General features: G+C 33.3%; 2 protein-coding genes across 2 annotated transcripts; one reads left to right on the top strand and one right to left on the bottom strand.

Annotated features, from left to right (window-relative positions):
- The first annotated feature begins 12581 nt into the window (after positions 1-12581).
- LOC132042392 (uncharacterized) lies at positions 12582-15438 on the top strand. The gene is made up of 4 exons (XM_059432944.1): positions 12582-13001; positions 14275-14421; positions 14824-14901; positions 15036-15438. Exons 1-4 carry the CDS (start codon positions 12630-12632, stop codon positions 15252-15254), a joined length of 816 nt encoding a protein of 271 aa, XP_059288927.1. The 5' UTR covers positions 12582-12629; the 3' UTR covers positions 15255-15438.
- A 629-nt stretch (positions 15439-16067) lies between these two features.
- On the bottom strand, positions 16068-19167 carry LOC132042382 (putative late blight resistance protein homolog R1C-3). Its single transcript, XM_059432934.1, has 2 exons — positions 17757-19167; positions 16068-17455 (listed from the first exon to the last, which is right to left on the bottom strand). Exons 1-2 carry the CDS (start codon positions 18839-18841, stop codon positions 16309-16311), a joined length of 2232 nt encoding a protein of 743 aa, XP_059288917.1. The 5' UTR covers positions 18842-19167; the 3' UTR covers positions 16068-16308.
- Positions 19168-19379: the final 212 nt, after the last annotated feature.

The raw sequence follows: 19379 nt of genomic DNA, 5'->3' as shown, positions 1-19379 counted from the left end.
GATCAAAAGAGGCCAAAGCACTTGCAATAGAAGGTCTAAGATGGATGCCAAAACCATCAAAACTGTTCGAGTATCACAAATTTAAGGCTCAGTAACACGACCGTATAGAGTACATGTTACACCTCAAAAATTTTATGGCGTTGAGTCGTAAATAGACTAACGCAAGTTTAAGACGAACATGAATCTCTCACAACCATAAGAGGGTAATTGGCAACCTCAAAGTATATGCAATAAGATTTTTAAGTTATATGACTTGGTGGAACTAGGTTCGTCAAAGGAAGCGAAGTATAAGCTGTGTTTGGGAAAGATTTCACGGTTATCGAGCTAACGAATATTTAGTAAGGTCTTGAGGATGAGTTATAATGTTCGTTAGATCGTTAAGGGAGTGTTAAACAAGCGTCAAGAAGGTTCCATAAGGATTTGAGATCAAACGAAACGACGAGGACAAATCCGGGAAAATGGTGGATTGTACGGTCATATATACGGATCGTATAATTTATACGGCCCGTATATCTGACCGTAGAACCCTTCCAAAGAGGGGTGGCAATCTAGAGGAAATGTACGGTCCATTATACGGACCGTATAAGTTATACAGTCCATATAGTAGACCGTAGATTTCGGGTCGGGTCCGAATTCTATTTTTATATATGCACGGTTCCTTTTCCTTTTTCTCATTTTCCACTTCTCCAACACTCTCTAAACCTCTAAAAACTTCTCCATATCACACTAACAAATATCCAAGAAGGGAAATCAAAGATCAAAGATCAAACATCAAAAGTTGGTGGAATCAAGGGTGTGGATGCTTTCTAGGGTTGATAGAAGTTGAGGATTTCTTTGATATTGAAGTTGAGTTTTTCTCAAGTGGAGTATTTTCATTCAAGGATAGTCTCTACACAACAAAAGGTGAGTTTTACAATGGTTTCATGTTATTGATGGTGTTGAGTAGTTGAAGAACTTGAATTAGAAACAAATATGGAATATGAACTCAACTATGCAAATAATGGTATGATGAGTTGAAAGATAGGTTGAGTTATGATTCATGGTGTAATATGAGTATAATATTATTATGAATGACACTGAGGATATTGAGGAAGTATTATGTGAATGATGAACCTGATGTTGTATTATAGTTATAGTCATGGAGAATGGTGGAAATGAATTCGGAAGTCGATTAATGTCTAACTCGAAGGGATTTGCGTATTATGATATTATGGGTGTTGTTATGATGTTTGAGAGCTGTTTTATTATATGGGAAAAAGTTGTCCAAACAAAGGAAATGTTGCCCAATTTTCGTTAGCCTTAGCCACTTTAGTTTAAGCTTAAGTATATTTCCGATAACCTAATTTTCATACGAATCCTCTTGTATGTAGAATTGTGAGCCCGGAGGGAGAGCACTTAGTCGATATCGTTAAGGAGACATAAAGGTATGTAAGGCTCGTCCCCTTTCTTTCAAGGCATGACTCTTGCATTATAATTTCTTCTCCATAGTTCGATAACCTTCTTACATCCCTAGAGATGAAAGTTAAAGATCTTCAAGAGCTTATTATGAGACATGTTCTATGACATTTCTATGTTTATGATTCCATTGATGCCACTCTTCGTTGTTGTCTCACCTCATGATATTAGCTCCTTCAAGGTGAGACATAGCAACGGTGATGATGCCATAACATAATCGGAGGTTCACGACCTTACGTCACTTCGATTAAGTCGTAGCTTTTATTTGGGCTCTCATGCATGCTACTTATATTATATATATAACATATATGGGACATGGGGAAAGGTGAGGCATTATATACGCATAGCCACCTGATCAGTTGGTATATTATGATATCGTCCCGAACGCGGGATGCTCGGACGCGGGATATATGGGTATATGGATCGGGCCGTTCGTTCCGCGGTAATATATCGATATGGATTGGGCTACACGTTCCGCAGCAATGTATATGATATAATATGATGTTGTTTACTTTATAAGCTTGCATGCATGACTCTGCCTTAAGAGGCAAGCAGTCACATGTTATCTATCTACCTTTTATTCTCTTGTTTCTTTATCATGTTATAATGCATGCCTTACATACTCAGTACATTGTTCGTACTGACGTCCTCTTCCTTTGGACTCTGTGCTCATGCCCACAGGTAGACAGGGAGATGACCCAGCTTCCTAGGAGCCAGATCAGCTTGCACAGGAGTACTTCCATATCCCGGAGGTGCAGTTTCTGATCTATTCTTTTGTATACTTGGATATGGCGAGGTCCTGTCTCGTCTTCATGACTTCATTATTTCAGTTAGAGGCTCGTAGATACTTATGCGTGGGTAGTACGTGCTATGTGACCCTCGTTGTATATTTTGTATATCATTCTTTTGGTGCCGTGAGGGCTTATGTATATAAATATATGTACCAGTTTGACGGAATAGTTTATGATCAATTCGTAGTAAGTACTATCTTGGAGATTATATGTGTACAGGTTGGGCACGATAGTAGCACGATGAATGGTGCTCGGTAGATAGCTTCGGGTACCCGTCATGGCCCTCTAGTCGGGTCGTGACAGTACAACTATGCAGAGCGCATATTTGAACTCACAACAAGTGTACACCAAGGTAAAGGAGGTAACGTCCACACAATTTATGAGATTCCAAGAACACACATGCGACAAGTGGCAATCATATCACATGCCATGTTCTCATGCCTTCAAGTGTTTTATCGCAATGGGAAAGAACGCCTCCCCATACATGGCTGAGGAATATACCGTTGAAAATTATGCAAAAATGTATCTTTGGAAGGTTCTATCCACTTGGTAGTGAGAGTTATTAGCAACCGGATCCATTTTCAATTATTGCAAATAAAGCATTTATCCGTAAATTCAAAAAGAAAGCATACTCCCGTATTCATAATGAAATAGATGTTCCACCAGGGAGATACACTCGAAAATGCTCCTTTTGCAATTATGTTGGTCATGATAAGCGCAAGTGTCCCTTACGGCATGGTGGTCAAACTACATCTCGTGGTGGAAGTACCTCTCGTGGTGGAGGAAACTTTCGTGGTGGTAGATCCAGTGGTGGTGGAACATCTCGCGGTGGTGGCACATCTAGCGGTGGTGGCGGAAGATCAACTCAAGGGTATTAATTGATGAATGTTTTTTAAGTTTTTTTCTTTCTTTGATGATTGTATTTTAAAAAGTTTGGGTTGGATATTAATGAACAAGTTTAAGTATTTTCATATTGTTATGAATGATGCAATTTAATTATTTTGAGATTGGTATGAATGCAGCAATTTTGACTAAAAAATAGTACACTTAAATCTAAACCCTAAATCATAAAGAACTTAAAGCTAATAACACCAAGTCTTCAAATAAAAATGGAGTTCGAGCACTTTTCAACCACTAAAACGACAATCCGAACTTTTGCGTATCCTTGATGTATTGAACCCACCTTATTAATTGCACAAAAATAAGTAGGGTTCTATATAAAATATTTAAGTTTCGGAGTCTCAAAGCATGATTAATATGCGGCTAAAGTACGTAAAAAAGTGTGAAAATGTAATAAGAGGCTGTTTTTGAGAATTAGGGTTCGATATAGCGCAAGTATTTTCTTGCGTTAAAGGCTGTGATGGAATATGATTTAGCGCAGTATTTTACTGCGCTAAAGACAGTTTTGTAAACTTTTTTTTTTTTTTTTTTTTTTGGTATTTTGGTTCAAAACACTTTTTTGGAGTCATTTTGGTTCCGGACTCAGTATTCAACATCTTATAAGTAAAGGTATTTTTCTTTTTATCTATCAATATGGACTTTATTTACACACCCAACAATAAATGTCTTGTCATATCTTTTATATAATTGAAAATTGCCCTAATTTTTACTATGTATTTGCGATTACTAATATCTATCAACAGCTATTTGCTGGCCTACATAATTAATAAGTTTCTGAATCGAATAGCCAACTTGTGCTACAATATGCTTGCCGACTTCAATGTTTATATGGTTAGTAACACAATCAGAAGGTTGATCTTATCCAAAATAGAGAAGTTTGGCAATAGAAGGAAATTTTAAACTGGAGTACTATTAATAGCCTTTCGCGTGAACTTCTCAAATATCTTGTTTATTTTGCTTTTGTGAAATCCATTATCTGGCTTTATTGGTTAAAAAAAGTCATCCTTTAGGCTGCTTTTGAATTTTCTACTCATCGTCGTGACTTACAATCTAGTAATATCAATAAGAAGTCTTCCACATAATAGGTATGAGTTCAATTCTCATTATCCTCTTTCCCGTTTCTCGATCCCCTATGTAGTGGATTTTTTATTAAAAAATGTTGATGTTGCAATTGTATTTCTAACACACTTAATCCTTGGGTTTATGATTTGATTTTGTCAATATAATGGTCATAATGAAGATGGATGAGTAGATTTATTGGTAATTGATCTAAAAAAAATTGTGGAGTTTGAAAAGGAATAAAAAAATATTAGGTTTGATGCCGCTTGGCCTCAAACTTGTACCTTGTCATATGTCATATAGTATTAATTTGTTAAGAATGCTTGTAAAGGGAAAAAAGAAGAAGAAAGCTTATCATCTTATTAGTGCATAACTGCATTTGGTACACAGCTAGCGCCAATTGGTAGTCAAATTAGGTTATTTGGGACGCACATTTGGTAAAATTTATGAATTATGATAGTGAAGGGCTCTTCGATTGTGATAGAACAATAATCGATATATAGGTCAAATCTAAATAGGTGTAGGATGTTAGACGAACTTGAGAGGGTCAAATGAAATAAAAGAAAATATATGTGTCATAAGAAATAGGATTTATATAATCGACGTTTTCTTCTCTTTCATAATGGAATAGAACCTACAATAATCTACCAAAAATAGGCAGTGAAAATTTAATAAAGCATGTCCTGAGACTACAACTTCCTCATAAAAGATTGATATTTTTTCTTGTTACTCTTTTGGTATACATATACGGGGGAAAATTAACATTGTTTTTTCCTTTTTTATACTCCCTCCGTTCACTTTTACTTGTCTCCTATACTAAAAATAAATTTTCATTTTTCATTATCCACTTTAGCATATTAAGGAAAGACAAACTTTTTTCTTATTTTTACCTTCAACATTAATTACTCATTTTCAAATCATTCTCCAAATCCAATGAGCGAATTGCCCTTCTTTTAGGGTGGTCTTTAAATTTTGTCCCTCATATTTGAAATCTTTAAATTTTCCCTTTGGCTAAAACCCATGGGTTCCATGTTCGAACCCCCACTCAGTCAAAAATTTAAAAAAAATTCGCAAGGCAGAGTTTAAATTGCGCTATGCCCCCACCGGCATACACTTGTTAAGGAATTACAAAAGTTATGCCGGACCCGGCATACTTATGCCTTATGGGCAGACTTGGCATAAGTACGCTGGGTCCGGCATAACTTTGGTAATTCCTTCACAAGTTTATGCCGGGTCTGGCATACTTATTGGCAAACTTTGAATGGACAAACTTTTAGTTAAGCCTTAACTAAAAGTCTTTTCCTAGTTATGTCTTATGGGGCAGACTTTTAGTTAAGGCATAACTAAAAGTATGTCCCATAAGGCATAATTTTTCCTTAAGACATAGACTTTGTCTTATAAGGCAAATTTTTAGTTATGCCTTAAGGAAAAGTTCCATTTTATAGGTAAGATACTTTAGTTATGCGCTTATGGGGCATACTTTTAGTTGTGCCATAACTAAAAATATGCCCTATAAGATAACTAGGAAAAGACTTTTAGTTAAGGCTTAACTAAAAGTTTGCCCATAAATATCTTGATCCGGCAGAACTTGTTAAGAAATTATCAAAGTTATGCCGGACCCGGCATACTTATGCCAAGTCTGCCCATAAGGCATGTGTATGCCGGGTCTGGCATAACTTTGGTAATTCCTTAACAAGTGTATGCCGGGTCCGGCATACACGCGATCCAAATCTTATCTTACAATTTTTATTTTTATTTTAAATTTATGCTTGAGCAGGGGTTCAAACTCAGAACCTCATGATTTCTGCGTGAACGCTCAGGATTGCAACGCGAAGGGCAAAAATTAAAGACCAGCAATATGAGGGGCATAATTTAAAGATCACAAATATAAGGGGCAAAATTTAAAGACCACCCAAAAGAAGGGCAATCCGCGCAAAAAAATGATGAGACTATACACCAATTAATATGGGCATTATAATAAAATATATACTTTATTTATTAACTCTTAAGAGGCGTGCAAAGTTAAAAGTAGATAAATAAAAGTGAACGAAGGGAGTACTTATTAATATTCTCTTATTTTTAGAGAATAATATGAACCGTTTCTCGTGAGATTCACTGAATCTTGATGACAAACGCTGACATTCTCATGCTAATGTTGTATTGTTGTTTTACCCTTTTTTTTAATTAAAGAATTTCTATTGCAGGCCACTTCTGATGTGATTGTTTCTTGTCACACAATTATGAACCGGCCCTTTTTAAATATGATTTATTGTTGATGCCCTGGTGGTTACCTATCACAATCTATTTACTTCTTTTGGACCATCAATTTCTTTTTTAAGGACTATCAATATCTTTTTTAATGTTAACATTGAGAGAGGACCATATTCTTTGAATTTCAGATAAACTTTTGTGCTTAATTGCCTTTGCAGCTGGTTATGATATGGGCCAGTGGTGGAGCCATGATTTGCGGTAAGGGGTTCAAATTTTTTTTATTTTTTTTTTGTGCGGATTGCTCTTCAAAAGCACTGGTCTTGAATTTTTGCCCCGTAAATTGGTGGTCTTCAAATTTTGCCCTTCGCTAGAAGCCTCTTGATTTCGGGTTCGAAACCTCGCTCAGTCAAAAAATAAATTAAAAAAATCGCAAGGCATAAGTTGAGATTCGCAAGACAGAGTTTTGCATGCCTCAGGCAGAATTTTGAATGCAAACTCTTCTGCAAAGATACAAAAACTTCGAGGCCTAACTTTACTATGCCTCGTGTAATTTGAATGCAAACTCTACCTGCAGGTAGAGTTTTGCAAACTCTGCAAGCATATAAAAATTTACCTTGCGATTTTTTTTTTTTTGACTGAGTCAGGATTCAAACCCCAAACGTCATTGTATTAGGCAAAGGATAAACATTAAAGACCACCAATTTAATGGGCAAAAATTAAAGACCATCCCAAAAGAAGGGCATTCCTGCGAATTGCCCGTTCAAAATATGAAAAAGTAAATATACAAAGAAACCCAAAGGAATTCAACATCTACTATCTATACATAAAAATAATTTTAACCATGTATAAACAATGTAATTTTTTACCGAACGGAGTTCGGATCAACTCCCTTTCGCCGTATGTGGCTTCGCCCTGCTATGGGCACGAAATTTCAGGTTTACATCACACATTCACACACTATTATATTCACGCATAGTAAGGATTAAAACACAATCTTTCACATTTATATAAACAGTATTATTCAACTTAATTATCAAGCTCTAGTGGGTAAGTAGCACAAACTAGACAAATTGTGAATTATTATTTGATAGACCTGAATATTTCAAACAACAAACGAAATTAAAACATACTCACTTGTAATTTTAAATATACTTGGTAAGTAACAAATAAACCTCATATTTTTTAAAATTTGAAACTTAAAACCTTAGCGAAATGGAAAATATTGTTCAAGCTAATATATGTTTGGATTTCAACAACATATAAGGTATAAATATTTGATTTAAAATATTGAAAGTGTGTACGCAACTGAGTCATGTAAATCAAGGTGTTTAGTGTAATTTATCCTAAATAATAATATTTGAATACGTTTTCTGAATAAAAAATTTAATAATTTGAATTTATAAAGATCCCACCGGATTGTGAAAACATTACCTTTAAAAAATTCAGACCTTAATATAAATTATAAAAGATATAAGAAGAGAAACTCTATTCGATATCTTCTTTAAAGTGTATACGATACTTTAAGTCATACATAATTTTGATGCAAATATCGAATACGTAATGAAAGACATGTGTGATCTTGCATCAGGGGCGGATTCGGGATTGGTGTGGTTTCCCGGGAACACACATCCAAACCCTATATTTATATTAAGAGTCTGTTAATTATTATAAGAAATTGCAAGTTGTGAACTCATTACTAAACAGAGTTGTTGGCTCAGTGGCAACAAAGGATCCTATTTCAGCTCTTATGTCTTAACGCGAGATCGAATCTCCTTGGAGTGTTTTTGTTCAATTATTATTGCATAAACGAGATCGAATCTCCTTGGAGTGTTTTTGTTCAATTATTATTGCATAAACGTTTATTTTTCTAAGAACCCACAAGCTTAAAATTTTGAATCCGCCTCTGTCTTGCATTAGTTTAATTGATATAAATGTCAAATGCAGGTAACTTTTTACTTTCGACTATGTAAAGACTCTCTTTTTTTTCAAGAGAAATGAATTTTTGACCCTTTACAGACCTTTTTTTTAATTTTATGACCTTTTTATCTGAGATATTCATTTTTTAAATATAAGAAATTTGAAAAAAACACATAAGAAATCTGAAAAAGACATTTTCTTCTATTCAAATTGTAAAAGGCCAAGAGATCCTATTTCCTCCTTTTTTTCGAGGCTTCCATGTTTTTTCTCTAATATTTGGGAAAAAGCATATTCGAAGATCTTGTAGAATAGTTATAGGCTAACAGCCTGACAGGTGGACCTTCTAACGGGGGAAATGGGTGTAAAAGATATCAATAAGTACTTTTTACCTTACTTTTAAACCAATGCAATGCATGAATCTAAAGTGCACAAACTTAATTTCTATCAACATCAAACTTAACCATGTCCAAACATAATTATTAATAATGAGTACTTTAAAAAATTTATGGCACACGCACTCGTGTATAGACGACATGTGAGTTTAATTAGTGGCGATATGACAATTCCCTAATCGTGTCACGATTCAAATTTGAACAAGTGATGATCCGACACTTAGCGAATTTTTTGTCTCTATATGCACTCCTAATCCTAATTCATATCATCAATTAACTCAAACCAGGACAATGCGCAAACGTAGAAATCCATCATGCCTAAAATTTACAAATGGTTCAACCCCTTGAGAAAATGGAGGACGCAACAAGAATACAACTGTAACAATTACCATATCTTAATCTCAAACAAGTTAAAATTGATTATATGAATTTTCGATTATCATATTATTCCATATAAACGATCATTTTAAAATATTCTGAGAATTCATCATGAAATTGACTAGTTTTTTACTAGCAGCCAATGTACCACAACCTTTCTCTTTTATTCAGACTTTGCATTGATAATGTGAGCAATAATTTCTAGCAGAAGTAGGAAATGAGAATGATTATGTCCACAAAAGGAGTATACATTTCAATCAAATCGCAAAAAGAAAAGATAGATTTTTTTTTTCTTTTCATTTCTTCCCACATTCTTAAAAGATAAAACCAAAAATGAAAGTGGTGGAGTACCACCCTGATATTGCAGTCTTTTCTGTTCTAATAGTTCCACGGAAAGATTTATCACATTTTTCTTGTTTATCTCTTTAGGTCAATATCAAATTGGGTAATGAATTGAAAGAAAAGATGTTTGAAATACTCTTTGTCATTTCGTTATTTTTCTTTAACAAGAAAGGGTTAAAATGACCCCCGGCTTTATTCAGTAAGGTTAGATTGACATCATGATTTACCGCTGCTTAGATAATTTTTCATTAGCAAAATTCAGCTTATAGGCCTTTAGAGAAAAGAAAAAGTTAAATAGTAACTTAGAGATAAATTAGCAAACATGCTAACAAAGCAAGATTTTCAGAAAGATAATTGTAATTTTTACCCATAGGATTTTTGGTCCCTCGGTATTCTTAGATTTTGATTTTTCGTGCTTGTAATATTTGGCTAAGCACATTTAGCTTTTAATTAGTTAGTACATATATTTTGGTCTCTATGTATCAGAAATATGTGATATTTAAACTATTTTTATAACTATATTATCTTCAGATATGGAGTAATAATATAAATTAACATAACATGTTGTTGTTGTTGATCATTGACGAATGGGAAACTCCAATTTGTGGAGAAGGGAAAAGTTAAAATTTGGAGCTCCACTGCTGGATAATTCAACATTCCTTCACTCAAACAATCCAAATTCCAAACCAATGAAGCCCATTCATTTCTTCATTTTCTTCAAACCTGATCCGGAACAAACCAATACAATCCAAACCAGTGAGGCCCATTTCTTAATTTCCTTTAGGGTCATATATATTTACTTTATATATGTATTTAATATATATAGTATATATATATATACTCTATGTATATATGTTAACTTAATATATATACTATATATATGTATAACTTAATATATATACTAAATATATGTATAACTTAATATATATACATATATACTATATATACTTAATATATATGTGCTTATATATAGTGGTAACTTATACTATATATACTTAATATATATATATATATGTAACTTAATATATATACTATATATATATACTATATATATATTAAGTTATACATATATAAGACTTAATATATTATAAATATATGTAGACTTAATATATATATATATACTATATATTATATATATATAACTTAATATATATACTATATATATAGACTATATATAATATATTATATTATATTACATATATATATATATATCATATATATATATATAATATATATACACTTAATATATATACTATATATATATATATATATAGTTTACATATATATGCTCTTATATATATGTATAACTTATATATATATATACATATATACTATATATACTTAATATATATATATATATGTATCTTAATATATATACTATATATAAGTATATATTATTGAAGGACAATAAATTAAACATATATATAGTCCATTTGAAGGACAAACCAGCAATCTCTTATTTTCTTTATTGTTTCACTTTTCCGTATTTATATATTTCCTTTCTAAAAAATCAGTACATCCATTACTAGATAAAATGTATTCAGACTCTTTGGAGCCATTTGGACATGATTTGAAATCATGTTTCGACATATAATTTGGATTTTTTAAGTTGTACTTTTTCTTATAGACATAAAAACCCCACAAGTTGTGAAAACTATCAAAAATTTTCCAATTCTTATATAATCTTACCAAATGAGCAAGTCATAGTTCATAACAAAATTAATACGCGGGTTTATGTTTTATGTAAAACTCTAGCTAGAAGGCCTTTCTAAAAAATACAACATCAATTTTCTGATCAAACTTTAGTTCAATAAAAAGGAATATTTATTTGTGAAATTTAACATGAATAGTAATAGTCTAATCTATTTGAATTTTCTTTAATATAATCCTCCCACATGGTACGAATATAAACAACGGTTGGTAGAAGTTAATGATGTTAGTAAATGATTGGTGGGAGTAATTGTTAAAAATATCTACCAACTTATGGATCTTTTTTATAAAATATAAATTTATGGTCAAGTTTTATATTTAAAAATTTTGAAATCCCAAATCATGCCTTTTTGGATGATTTGGGATTTCATCTCATGAGATGAAATACCATGTTCAAACGCTGATTTCATCTCATGACATGAAATCACATGTCCAAACGCCTACCTTGAATGATGAAGTATTTCGATCAATTGATGGAATTACCCTTGTAAGAAGAAAAGGATTAGATGCAAAGCAAGTACCTAATTACTCAACTAAGTTTCTTAGGTTTCACAAAACCTTTGTGGGAAGAAGAATTCTAATGGGTCAATTGCATATACATTTTGATTGGAAGGATATGCAACGGGCCTTTGGGGGATGAAGCAGCATCGAGGTAGGGGTGAACAAAATTAGCGCAAAAATATATTTTATTCGTTCATTTTTTAATTAATATATTCGATATTGATTCGCTCTTTTAGTCCACTTTAAAGCTGGGCTAAATATGTAGCTCAAATTTCCCAATTAGAAATCTTATCAAAATAGTATTAGATTTTTTATTTGATTTTTAACACATATCAATTATAATAATAATAAATATTAATTTTATTTGATAATTAACTCAAAAATTCTTTTATCTCTTTTGTTTGATAATAAATAAATTAAAATAACTAATAAATAAAGAAATTAAAATTTGGTAAAAGTTGAAAGAATTGGGCTACTACGCATTGTTTAGTCATCTTTGCCCAAGTAACATTTCAATGAGTTAATGACCCGTCCATTTAACATTCCTATGCCGAGATAGGAGTTTTGTCAAGGAGATTCAAGAGATAAACAATCTCTCGTGTTAGGGGAATTCGACATACAACAATTTACATATATGAACAATTCTTTTAAAACATATATACACTATAATTCTCCGATTAGATTCGGACAAACGAATTCCCCATAATTTTTACACTTGGTGCTTCCATAAAGAAACAGACACGACCATCCAAAGGATTGATCCCTTGAGACCTAGGAACCTTTCAAAAAAAAATAAGGCATCCAATAATTTTCTTGGCAATCAAGTGAAGAACAAACATATGCTCAAGACATCAAAGATGCTAAAGAAAAAGAATCCCAATATACATAGTACCTTTTCTTTTCCCTATAAGTATCACATAAATAATCATAAAAAAAATAAAAAAAAGTAGAAGCTCTTGGCTCAACAGAAATTATGGAAAATATGATAAGGAGCTTCAAACACAAAATAGCAGATTTTATTGAATTAGTGAAAACAAAGGCAATTGAAGTCGTAGTTCAACACGATGAACGTCTGCTAATAACAGTTTTAACGTTGTTTTTTGCTTCGTATCTGATTGTTGTTTTTTCACGTCATTTATGTAAGAAAAGGAAGAATAGAAAACCCAAAAGAGTATTAACGAGGTCATTGTCAGTAGGAGTTCTGCATGGAGGTGAATTAGCTCTACAAAGGTTAGTTGATTACCATGATGCCAAGGCTGAGGTTCTATCATTGGATGTTCCTAAGCCAGAGGCAGAGTTCGATGCTCTACTCAATGATGACCGTCCTCATTTCAAGGCACTACAAGTAAGCCATACGCCAAATAATCTCAATTATGATGTCTTTAATTTGTCACTACTTTTAAGTTGGGAAAAGAGTCAAAATTGTCATGTCACTCTGAAGGGAAAAAGAGTTAAATTTTACTATTTGAAATTGAGCAACTTTGCGTGCCATCGTTTGAACTCTTAGGGTGCTTGGTATGAAAGGAAAATGTTTTCTTTGGAAAAAAATGAGTTTATTACTTATTTTCTATTGTTTGGTAAGTAACCAAATTAAGAAATATTTTTTCAAGAACAATTATATGTAGCCTAGCAAAACAATATGGGGGGTGGGGAGTGGGGGTTCAGGGGTGGCGGATGGTGGGATGGTCAAGGTTTGGGGTTGGGGGCGTTGGATGGGTGGGGAGGAGACAATGAATTTAAAATGTCAAGTAAGGAACTTGTTTTCCCTACATCCAATTGGGAAGTCATTTTTAAGGAACTTTTTTCCTAGAGAAAATATTTTCCAAAACATTTTGATCAATCAAACATGAAAATTTTGAAAAACATTTTTTTCCTCCTTACAAAACACACCCTTAGTATAATATTTTCAATCCTTTTATTAAGGGAAAAAGAATCGGCTTTTCCTTTATACTATTTAGAATTGAGTAACTTAGTCCTCTATTAGACTTTAAATCTAATATTACCCCACCTAGAAGCGAATCTAGAATTTAAATTTTATGCGTTTTAGTTCGAGATCTGCCACAATTCATTTGGTTTACCGAACTCAAAATTAATTATTTGTACTTATTTAGTAAATTATTAATAGATATAAAGCGTACGAGCCAAAGTTTCTAGGTTCATCCGAACCTATACTTGAACCTCTACATCTTCCGATGACCTCACGGTTAGGAGAAAATCTTGTTTGCCTGGACCGTTAAAGGAGCTTCAACCTGAGGGAGATTTTAAACCATAATCACAAGTTGAGAGGTAAAATTAGGAATTTTTTTCTTGAAAAAATTGGATACGTGAAGTTCAACCATTTGAGCTCGTCGCTGAAGCGTTAAATGTGCTTCTATTTAGCGAATCGAGTTTGACTAAGACAAAGCATAATCAAAAGGAGCTCTAAAATAATGTGATCTTCTTATTCGTTCTGGTTTCGAGCTCTATAGTGGAAATAAAGAAGTTACAAGTCCTTTAGTTTTGGGGATTTTGAGTCCTTTTTATTTTGTTTCTACTGCAAATTAGTTTGTCATTTCTTTTTGGAAAAAGAAAGATCAGAAAATTGAAAGCACTGTGCAATTGTTTTTATTGTTAATTAGAGGTGTATTGCAAAGATGGAAATGTGTGGAAAAGAAATGAATGCAGTGATGAAGCTGGAGAGTGCAATAAGAGAAGCTCGGTCAAAGGGAAAATCACATGAAGCTTATGAGTTTGAGATGTTGCTCGTCGAAACACTCATTTACCAGGTTTTTTTTATTTTCTTCATGACTTTTATTTATTAATATTGATAAACATAAAAGTGATTAGTACTTTTTCAACTCCTTTTAAGTAATTTGTTCTACTTTGTTAATGTTTGATAATGAGACAGTGGACATGGGAAATGTTTTCTAGCTAATTCCATCCATATCAATTTCTGGACGAGATTCATAAAGTTAAAAAAGAACAAAAGATAGGAAAAGAAACTTATGTAGTTATGATTATTTTTTAATTATTTTTTTGGTAAAATGAAAAATTTGAAGGTAAATGATTTTCAAGCATAAGAAAAAAAAAAAAAGAGTGTCGCGTAAAATGAAATAAATGAATAGTAAAATTGATTACTTTCGATCTTATTGCATGGTACCAACTTGGCTGTCCTATTATTTCTCTAGGGAAAATTCGACGAGGCGCGAAATCACAAATGCTTAGATGATAAATGTATTACTGATGCAAGGCGTCCACTTTACAAGGTAAGATAATGCTTTGCTTTATTGACACGTCCATTTTTAATTTTTATATTTTGTCCTTCAGTCCTACCATAAACAAGCAATTTTCATCTGGCGTGTGACAAAATAATCAATTTTTTTTAAATTACTTTTTGCAGGCTATAATAAGCCTCTCACTTCCAAGGTCCACTGAAGATCCTGAAAATTGCTGGAAAGAATTCAAACAAATTAGAAAAGATCTGAAAAGATCATGCAATGTAAAAGATGCACAACTTCTTGATATCAACACTAAATTCGAGAAATTTAAGAGCGTTGTTATGTCTCTCAATGGAGATATCAAGGAGGTTAAAAGGAAGGCCCAAAAAATAAAGAAATGATTCTCCTCTTCCTAATCAGTTACGCCTAGCTCATGATAAAGCATTTGTGTTCTCCTTTTATTTTATTTTTTATCTTTCAGTTTGATGTACTATAATGTTCATGAACTACTATATATGTATATGTTTATGTTATTGTTATCAGGAATATTGTAAAGAAATAAAAGTAATTAAAACCTTCATTCAACTCCGTCTACTCTTTTCCTCTTTTCTCGTGGAGAGAGATATGCAGTGGTACTGGTATGGTAGCATGCTTCTACTTGGTAGCACATGGTTAATCTTTGACTACGTTGTGTATATAGACCTGTGGAAATAAAACCACACTGATTTTTCCCTCATTTGCTGGTTAGTTTTACCACTACATACTGTATGATCAGAGGCAAAACTACAGCTGGCGAAGGATAGCGAATTACATGCAGGAAATTATATTGTGTATATAGGTTAAGTTTTATATTTTGAACATCCTTAGTGAATTTTCTAACTTTGCAACTGCACATGCAGGGGCGGATTTAGAGGGTAGGGAGGTTGTGGTGGGGAGGGTGTTGGCAAAAAATTATAGTGTATATATAGGGTAGATTTTCTGTGTTTATATACATATATTAACTTTTAATACCCTAAACAAATGCAAATTATTAACTCAAGTGGTCCAAGATGTTCAAATTGTCTCTAGCATCCTAGGTTCAATTCCCGAGAACAACATATTCTTTATATTTAACTTTTGTTGTTTTTTCCGAACCCCTGAGTGAAAATCCTTCATCCACCACTGTGCACATGTATGATCCAGTGCTAAAATCATATCACTCAAAAGTAATCCAAGAATTCAAATTCATAAGACTACATTAAATCTTCAAGCAAAATAGCTAGCAGTGAAAGATCTAACTCAAGAGAACAACACATAAAAACACGAGAAAATGTGCAGCAAGAAAAGAAGTGTTTAGGAAGGTCGGATTGTGGAAGCAGCAATCTCTATTTCAAACAGCCCTTTATTGGGTAAAGTGAATCAGAATGCGTGGGTTGACTTTAAAATGACCGAAAATAAGAGGAAAAAAGATCAACGCTAATTTAAAGATATGATGACTCTGAAGTCAGAATTTTTCATATCATCCCTCTGCATATTCCTAATTTTCACAGCAGATTTCCCGACAGAGGGGCAACAAGCAAGTGCCTCAATCTTCTGCAGTGAAGGCATGCACCCAAAACTCTCAGGGATCGCCTCAAGTCTATCGCACCAACGCAACACCAATTGCTCAAGACAGGGAAATGAATCAACTGACGTATTCCAATTTTTGATAGAATTATGTTCTATCTTCAATAGCCTAAGGTTAACAAAACCCCCAACACCAACTGTCCATTTTCTCCCAGTGAAGGAAGAAAGAAGATTGAGCACCTCTAAGTTGTATAATGCACCAATTGCTGAAATTTCATCCCATGATATGCAACAGCTAGATAGAGTTAGCTCTTTTAGGCTTTCAGGGAAGAACATGTTAATTCCACTCATTGCAAAATCGCCACAGCGATAGATACTTAGTGTTTCTAAATATATTAAACACTTGAGAGAGCTGAAAAAAGAGCCACATTGCTCCAAAATTATAAGTTCAAGTTGGACTAAGTTTGGTGCTCTGTTGCACATTTCACATAGATCATCATCATTTACTATGACTACTTTCGAAAAGCTTTCTAATTTCTCTAACTTGAAAATGAATTCCTTTACAGTCTCAACGCCGTTGAAATGTATCATTGCTTCACTTGTATTCATATGTTTTAAGTTTATCATGTCCCATATAGACCCCGGAAGAGTTAAGGTACCACTTCTTGGTGTCGCGACTAATGTTTCCAGGTTTGTAAGTTTCGATATAGCTGGTGGAATTTCACTAAAATTACCGAAAATTGACAAGTACCTCAAGTGAATTAAGGATGTTATGTCCTCGAGAGCTGAAGCATCAATCACAACGTTCTCCAAGTCCAGTACTGTAAGTGATGATCTGAACAAATTTGAACTGAAAGCTCCACTTGTTGTGATGCATTTGCTCATTTCACCGTCAGTTAAATGGTAAAATTCGTTAATGTTTTGGGCATATAACCTCAGAGTATTGATGCGTTGGGTTGGATGAAGCCACTTGATAAAGTGCTGCATTTTAGAGTAAACTAGGAACCTTTGTACATCACTCGCTGAATTAGAAATAGCAGGATCAAAAGCTTGGGATCTGAAAGAAAAAGAACAGTGAGAAACTGAACATTATAACACGACAAGAAAGAGCATTATTTGTGTTGTAGAACTCTGTCACAATTCCATCACAAATTTGACAATTGAAATTTTTTGTAATGGACGAATAAAAGCATCAAAAACTGATGAATTCTCCCATAAAACTGTAAAAGAAAATCAGTCACAATTTTCTGATGGACCTGTCTGTCATAAATATTCCGTCACAAATCTGTCTTTTTTCTTGCAGAATACCTAATATAAAAGCAATTCCAAAAAAATAAAAGGCACTTCTTAGTTCTTACCGATCAACTTTCAGCAAAAAATTCTCTTCTTTAGCTTTATTCAAGCAAAAATCTTGTACCAAATCATGAAGACGAACTGCTTTTATGTCACCAAGTGGAAATCTTTGCGCGACCATGACAAGATTACTTGTAATAAGATCAATCAAATAGTCCACCGCGACAATCTCTGCAATCTTCACCTCATTACTCTGTACAAAACCTTCAGCAACCCATAATCTTATCAACTTCTTAACTGAAACTTCCTCATCCTCAAGAAACAAACCAAAGTAAAGAAAGCATTGCTTTAAACAATGTGGAAAATGCTTGTAATTTAACTCTATTATATCCATATACCACTCTACTTCACCAGCCACTTCTGCACTTACACTTAACCTTTTAGCAACTTTAATCCAATAGCCTTTTTTCTTATCCAATCTTGCAAGAAGACCTCCTATTAAAACAATTGCAAGAGGCAATCCTGCACAATATTTTGCTATCTCCTTCCCTATTTCCTCAAGTTCTTGAGGGCAGCTTTCGTCCTTATTAAATACTGTGTTCCTTAATACCAACCAACTTTTATCTTCTGCGAGAAAAGAAAGACGATGAGTATAGCAAAACGAGTAATTTACAGAAGAATTAGACAGTTCATTAAGCCTGGAAGTTACAATTATTCTACTCCTGTTGTTATCATCTGGAAAAAAACTGACCAAGTCATCACATATAGCAGTGCTCCATACATCATCTATAACTATTAAGTATCTCCTTTTCTTCAAACACCTTTGCACTTGTAGGACTAATTCATCATTACTCCTCTCAATTTCAACATGGCGTTTAAATTCATAATCCAACAATTCAAGCAATAATTTTCTCTTGTCATAGACTTGAGAGGCACAAGTACACCACGAACGAACATCAAATCGATTTACTATGTTTTCATGGTGGTATAACTTTTTGGAAAGAGTTGTCTTACCGAGTCCAGGCATACCAACAATCGCGATAACGCTCAGCTGATCTGTTCCGCGGAGAATTTTCTCCATCACCACTTGTTCCTCTTCCTCAAAGACCACCGTTGACTTTGATGACAACTCAATTGTGGTAGGTAACATCTTGGACTCAAATGTATTAAGCAAAATGCCTCTTCTTGGAATATATTAATTAGTGTGGGAAAACGTAATCTTCTTTGTAATGGACAAGTTGAATGTTACTGGAGATGAAGCTCAATGGATGAAACAGCAGAGTGGAAAGAAAGATATATGAATGAGGGAGTCATAGAAATCAAAAGAGAATATATCAAAGTCAACTGTAGTTTCCAGATTTAAATTAGAGAAAGTGAAAATATTCCAAGAAGCTTGAAACCAATGAATCGCCAGCTCAAGTTGTTCTGTATTGTGCATATGGTTATCAAATGCTACAACACGATCGTCAAACTATAAGCTCTAATTAAGTTGGATTTTATATAATTTCTTTGATGTCTGAAACTTATTGGCTTATTTCAGGTGTTTTTAAGTCAAAATAGTACTCGTTTTTAAGCTAAAATGACAAAAATAAACCAAAAGTCATTGCTTTTGACTTATAAGTCAAAAGTCATAAGCCCATTCAAACGGGCTCTTAGTTAGCCACAGAAAAAGGAACAATAGAATATGT

Source organism: Lycium ferocissimum, chromosome 2 (genome assembly GCF_029784015.1).
Source record: "Lycium ferocissimum isolate CSIRO_LF1 chromosome 2, AGI_CSIRO_Lferr_CH_V1, whole genome shotgun sequence".
Taxonomy (NCBI): Eukaryota; Viridiplantae; Streptophyta; class Magnoliopsida; order Solanales; family Solanaceae; genus Lycium; species Lycium ferocissimum.
The sequence above is the reverse complement of the archived record's forward strand: the minus strand, read 5'-3'. Positions and strand labels throughout refer to the sequence as shown.

What these genes read in the sequence shown, in the direction of transcription:
- LOC132042392 (XM_059432944.1), top strand. Translation starts at nt 12,630, where the DNA reads ATGGAAAATATGATAAGGAGCTTCAAACACAAAATAGCAGATTTTATT. An exon ending in CTCATTTCAAGGCACTACAA is followed by an intron (nt 13,002 to 14,274) that starts GTAAGCCATACG and finishes ATTGTTAATTAG; the next exon opens with AGGTGTATTGCAAAGATGGA. An exon ending in TCGAAACACTCATTTACCAG is followed by an intron (nt 14,422 to 14,823) that starts GTTTTTTTTATT and finishes TTATTTCTCTAG; the next exon opens with GGAAAATTCGACGAGGCGCG.
- LOC132042382 (XM_059432934.1), bottom strand. Translation starts at nt 18,841, where the DNA reads ATGTTACCTACCACAATTGAGTTGTCATCAAAGTCAACGGTGGTCTTT. An exon ending in TTTTTGCTGAAAGTTGATCG is followed by an intron (nt 17,456 to 17,756) that starts GTAAGAACTAAG and finishes TTTTTCTTTCAG; the next exon opens with ATCCCAAGCTTTTGATCCTG.